Source organism: Oratosquilla oratoria, chromosome 14 (assembly GCF_046742065.1).
Source record: "Oratosquilla oratoria isolate Oo_2021 chromosome 14, ASM4674206v1, whole genome shotgun sequence".
Classification (NCBI taxonomy): Eukaryota; Metazoa; Arthropoda; class Malacostraca; order Stomatopoda; family Squillidae; genus Oratosquilla; species Oratosquilla oratoria.
This window is the reverse complement of record NC_134790.1, coordinates 68,042,605-68,049,012: the sequence shown is the minus strand read 5'-3', so window position 1 is coordinate 68,049,012 and position 6,408 is coordinate 68,042,605. Positions and strand designations below refer to the sequence as shown.

Genomic DNA, 6,408 nt, shown 5'->3' with positions numbered 1-6,408 from the left:
AGCTTGATGTGACTGTTCAGTGTGTACATGGGTGGGATGGTGCGGGAGGTAGGTGAGATAGTGACGAGCAAAGGATTAGAGATAATTGAAGAGAATAGAGGGAAGTGGAAGATGACCCTGTTTTGTTTGTTGATGGCACTGCAATTATGGATGGGTCAGAAGAAAGTCTTACTTAATGATGGAGCTTCGAAAGGTATTTGGTAGAAGGAAGTTGAAAATGAATGTGGGTAAAAGTAAAGTTATGAGGTGTACAAGGAGAGAAGGTGGCAGTAAGTTGGAGGTAAGTCTTTAAGTAGAGACTAGAGGAGGTGGATAATTTTAAATGTCCAGAGTCACATGTAGTGGGGAATGGAGGTAAACTGTAGAGTGAAGGGAACAAGTGAATATCTTGGGGTAATGAAAAGTGTCATAAGAAATAAGCATCTAGAGATGGACGTAAGGAATAGAGTAATTTCAGGGGTGATTGTAACAACGACATAGCATGGTGTGGAGAATTACAATTTAACGGAGGCAGATAGGAGAAATTTAAATGTTTTTGAGGTGAAGTACTTGATATGTAAGATATGAGTCATTCTGAAGACAAGGCTAAAGGGGCATTTAGACGGTCAAACGGTTTGACAAACCTGGTTTGTCAAACAACTGTTTGAAGTGGTGTTTGACCATGTGAATAGGGTATTTGGTTGTCAAACACGTTCGACAAACGTGTTTGACGACCAAATACCCCATTCACATGGTCAAACATCACTTCAAACACTTGTCTGACAAACCGGGTTTGTCAAACTGTTTGACCGTGTAAATGGCCCTTAAGGAGAAATAAATTACTATTAATAACACCGACAGAGGAAAAATGCATGGCGAATAAGAGAGCAAACAAGAGTAAAAGGTACTGTAAAGGTGATAAAAGAGTGGAAATGTAATTAGATATGACAAATAGATCGAAAGGAGGATGGCAAATGAAAAATGTGTTGCTGACTGAACGCCGCTGAATGACAAGGGTAGAACATGGAGGCCAGACAGGGGAGGGGGGGCGAGATGAAATAAAAACATTTGCAAGAATGATATAGCAGAGATTGGGAGAGATCTGTTCATCAGTGGACTCCGAATCGTTGAGTGATCACCTGAATATTTGCATTGGAGATATCGGATATACAACTATCATGAACTTTGTAGTATGTCGTAGCCAAAACAACTTTTGTCTGAAAAGGTCTATATGTATGAAATATTTTCAAGAATGCATGTATGTACGTAATGTATTACAATCATGAATGCATGCATGCGTATGCATGTACTGAGGCATAATTACATATACTACATGTGTTTCGCAGGCTACTACTTTCCAAAGGGCACGGTGATTTCAAGCAACCTGTACAGCATTCACAATGACGTCGATTACTGGAAGGATCCAGATGTCTTCCGACCAGAGAGGTTCCTCAATCATGATCAAACTGCTTACGTTCACAATGAACGCGTCTGTCAGTTCGGCATCGGTAAGACCTACCAGCTAATTTGAATCCTGAAGCCTCTGTGTGTTACCCCTCCAAACTGAGGTCTATCTCTGCTGTTCAAAACTGTCTAGCACGAACAAGGACAAACATTGCAATTCATGTCATTAGGTGATTTCTAAATAGTTTTATGTATAATTTCTGACTTACGAAAATAATGTAGAAGAAAATTCTCCGAAACATTTCATGCATGTGGTCAAGACACCTTTTTCGTCACTACCTCCTAGATGAGATGACAACTGAGCCCTACTTTGATAAGTCTGTTGTATACAAAAGAAATTATTTTAATGTTTCTTTGTTTTCTGTTTTTTGTTCTGGGGAGAGGAGTGAGTGCACATGAACTAAGCCGATACTGAGATGTTTCTACCGGGTCCTGATCTGTATCTAAACTTGACTTTTATTCCATCCACAGGTAAGCGGATCTGCATGGGAGAGAGCCTGGCCCGCATGGAGGTGTTCCTCTTCTTCACGGCCATGATGCAGAAACTGAAGTTCTCCTTGCCGGAGGACGAACCCCCGCCGTCTCTGAAGCGGCCCGAAGGTGTTACTTGTGCCCCCAGGACCTGCAAAATCTTTGTCAACGTCCGCGATACCATGTAACGGAGCTATAAAGGCTTAATTTATTCAACTCTTATGTGAAGAATATCGTCTGCAGTTGGCTAGTACAAAATATAGAAAGGTTGAGGCCGGTGTGGCGAAGATGAACGACTTTTAGTCCATGCTATTTCATTGAGTGGGCCTCATGTTAACTAAATGCTGTTTTTTTTTTTTTTTTTTTTTTTTTTTTTTGCCACATTCCGAAACCAATTTGATAAATATGTTGTCGTGTTGAAGGGGTTAAGTTTATTGCCAAAATCCCCCCAAAATCACATGCCACTGCAAACAACCATTGTGTTTTCCCTTAAGTTTTAATTTCTAATTTTTCTGCATCGAAATATGCACATACCCGTATACTTACCTAGTATGTTAACTATATAGTTATCTCTAAGCGACAGTTGTAAAATTTTATCACTATATTAGAAACATCCGTTGACATTGTATTGTCAAATTATTGTAAGATCAACTGTTATCACATTATGAAAATCGAGTTATGATTGGTGATATACAAACCGTGAAATAATTTTTTGAAGCTTTACTAACATGTTTTAACCTTAAAATGTTTGTAATCAGCTTATGACTGAAAATGTGTCTTCTAGTGATAGTCTTGGTGACCAGTGTGAACAACGGACTCGATATTCCTTCATTACAAATAACTACAAAAAATCTAAATCTCTGTTACCAAATACCAAGAATGAACGCTAAAAATTGTCGAGGAACTAATTTTTCCAGCTGCAATTATGTGTCTTTCCTTCATGCGATCAAAGCAACACACGTCCTCCACCCACATCCTACCTACTGTATATAAAACCGAGTTCAAATTATAAGAATTGTCATTTACTGGGCAGCATTATGCAATATGTGACCTAATCTATCTTTATCGCCTATAACCTTGGTGGTCTTTAGGTGCATATATTTCTATGAGTGGTTTCCTTTTGATATATTATCGTGTACTAACCTAATTACTAACCCAGAAATCCATGCAGACTTATAAATAAGCAACTGCATCTGTGATGAATATTGAGCTTATCTTTCAGCTATCTTATTCAGGATCAATCTTATCCACATATATTTATTTTTGTGTACATCTTTGTAGTCCTTTTAAAAAGCAATACTTTTGTGAGCAAACTTTATTATATATCTTTTCATGTATTTTCTATTCTGTGACGTTACGTCAGTCTTATCTTATGACTTCTTTGTCCTCAGCCATAGGTGATCTAATGTTTGTCTTTTGAAGATTATATGAACGCTTCATTATATCAGTAATATAATAGCATTGCTTATTCCAGAATTATTCAGAATTCGATTGTTTACGTTTTTATATCGATGTAATTTGATTCAATACAATGACAACTATGATATTTTTTTTCTGAATCCTTCCCTTATTCGTTATATTAAGACTACTATCAATATTAAAAAAGCTCCATCCCCCACCCACACACGCGCAATCGTAAACACACACACACACACACACACACACACACACACACACACACACACACACACACACACACACACACACACACACACACACACACACACACACACACACACACACACACACACACACACACACACACACACACACACACACACACACACACACAACACGTACACTCACACACACACACACACACACACACACACACACACACACACACACACACACACACACACACACACACACACACACACACACACATACACACACACACGCGCGCGCACACACACACACACACACACACACACACACACACACACACACACACACACACACACACACACATACACACACATACACACACACAAATACACACACAAACACACACACACACACACAAACACACACACACGAATGAGTCACTAAAAAGCAGCAGTGAACAAAACTGACGAGGAGCGACGAGGTTGACGTAGGTAAGGAAGACTGCGTGGAGGCAGTCAAGTCAAATCAACTTACTGAGGGTATGAATAACACTAATAGTACAGTACTTAGGCATGAAGTTCATACTTCAAACATAAACATTCCTAAATTCACCGATGATGAAAACACCTTAGGAGTTAATAAGTTTCTTAACATGATAGATACCTTAATTGTAAGCAAAAATATAACAGATGAAAAATGGAAAATATATATTTTAAAGGAGAATGTAGATCCTGAGAAAGGTAGAGCTAGGTTTGTCATGAATTTCCAACAAATGGAAGATATCAACAAATATGAAGAGTACAATAAACTCTTCATTAAACATTTTATGTCAAAGTGTGATCAGGAACCTATCAGGTCTTTGGTTAGAATGATCAAAGAAGTTAGAACAAGTGAATCAGACACAGAATACTTAGCCAGATTAGATAGATGGTCAAAAGACATGAATTCTATCTTGAAAGACTCAGATTGGATAGAAAGATCTATTGACAAAATGAAAGTTTCTTAGGTAATAAAATTAATCACATTTGGCTTGTTAACAAAAAACTCTGATGACTTAACGGCAGAAAAGCTGTATAAATATCTCAAGTCAACTATGAATTTAGGGGAGGTAGATTATCTCCTTCAAGGGTACAGTGAGACCAGAATCATAAATCCATATGTGATGGCAGTGGGACAACAGAAAGAAATTAGGAACTCTAGAAGTGAGTATAAGAAAAAAGAATTGGGACATAAAGTTAGAAGCCCATCAAGGGATACTAGAATCTTTTTTACAATTGTGATACTTGGGGGTATAAAGCACAAGACTGTTATTATGGAATTATTTGTAGAAATTACAAATATGACAGTCATGATGAGTATCAGTGTAGAAACCCACCTTTCTGTATGTATCATTTAAAGATAGGACATAAAACACATGAGTGTAGAAACTTTCGTATGTACTACGAAATAAGAGGAAAACCCCCAGACACAGAATAAATCAATATTACAGAACTCCCTATATATACATATATATATATATATATATATATATATATATATATATATATATATATATATATATATATATATATATACAAATAGACAGTATTATGTTAAGGACGAGAGTGATAGAAGAGTGAAAGAAAACTCCAACATCAAATATAGTTATATACTGACAACTACAATTGAAAGGACTTCTGTAGGACTTCTCACTGCTGGTAGAGTGTTTAAAAAACCTATTCAAATATATATTGATACAGGATCTGTAGTTAATGTTATAACTAGTAGAGTTTTAAACCAGTTGAAACAAGGAGTGAAAATCTTGGAACCAATCCATTACTTAATGCAAGGAGTAACTGAAAATCAGTTAAAACATTAGGTAAAGTTGAATTAGAAGTCATCTTATATACAAATGAACATTTGCACATCCCAGTGAAAGTTGTATAAGAATCTGTTTTCCAGGAGATTTATTGATAGGATTTGCAAGTATGAGAAAAGACAACATGGTCATATGTCCTACTGACCTAGGGAACTTAGTGAAATCACAGTTAATCCCATTTTTAAATCAACCAGACTTAAGACCAGTGACAGGAATCAAAGAATCACTAGAAATAGATAGGAAAGATAACATTTTTATTTTAGGTAATGAGGCCGAGCAGTCCAGACCAACAGAAAGTAAATCCACATGTAGTGAACCCAATTTAGGCGTTCAAGAAATCCCAGAAATTACTAATTCATCAACTACAAATAAAGCCTTGCAAATTATGAATGGTGGCGAAATAAAGTCGACATTATTACACTCCAGAGCAATCAACAGGGTCAAAATGCAGTTGAAAGGAGTCACTGCAGACTGAAAATTTAACCATCTCAGAATAAATTAGATTAAAAGTTTGAAATTGGACTCAGGGATTTATAAGTCAAATATGAACATGGTAGAAATATCAATGATTAATATTTTGAATAAAGATATAGTTTTAAGGAAAGGTACACAAATTGTATATTTTCAGGTGTGTACAATACCCATTAAGATGTTAAATGAGAGTATTGAGGAGGTGGAATTACCAATTTCATCAATCTATTCAGTTCAGGAAGATATAGAGCTGGGAAAGAAATACAAGAATCATCTAGAACCTACTAATTGCCCTGAGTTGGATGAAAGTTTAGTTGCTTTGCTCGTGAAACACAATAAAACAATTGCTTTGCCGGGGGACGCCTTAGGCTAAACAACTGTTTTAAAACATCAGATTAAATTAAAACCAGGGACTCAGCCTATTTATATTCCTGCCTACAGAGTTCCTCCCTCTAAATTAGCAATTGCAAATAAACTGATTACTGAAATGTTATCGCAGGATATTATTGAACATAGTAAAAGTGAGTGGAACTTCCCTTTGATTCTGGTGCCAAAAT

The 6,408-nt window shown here is 36.6% G+C and overlaps 1 protein-coding gene across 2 annotated transcripts in view; it reads left to right on the top strand.

The window, feature by feature from the left end:
• The window catches only part of LOC143032910 (methyl farnesoate epoxidase-like), a 73,695-nt gene extending 71,404 nt beyond the window's left edge, over positions 1 to 2,291 (top strand). For both annotated transcript variants that reach the window (XM_076198168.1, XM_076198169.1), the window contains exons 11-12: positions 1,326 to 1,487; positions 1,915 to 2,291. In XM_076198168.1, the coding sequence (XP_076054283.1) occupies positions 1,326 to 1,487; positions 1,915 to 2,102 (350 nt within the window). In that variant the 3' untranslated portion in view covers positions 2,103 to 2,291. The remainder of the gene's footprint in view (positions 1 to 1,325; positions 1,488 to 1,914) is intronic.
• The last annotated feature ends 4,117 nt before the right edge of the window (positions 2,292 to 6,408 follow it).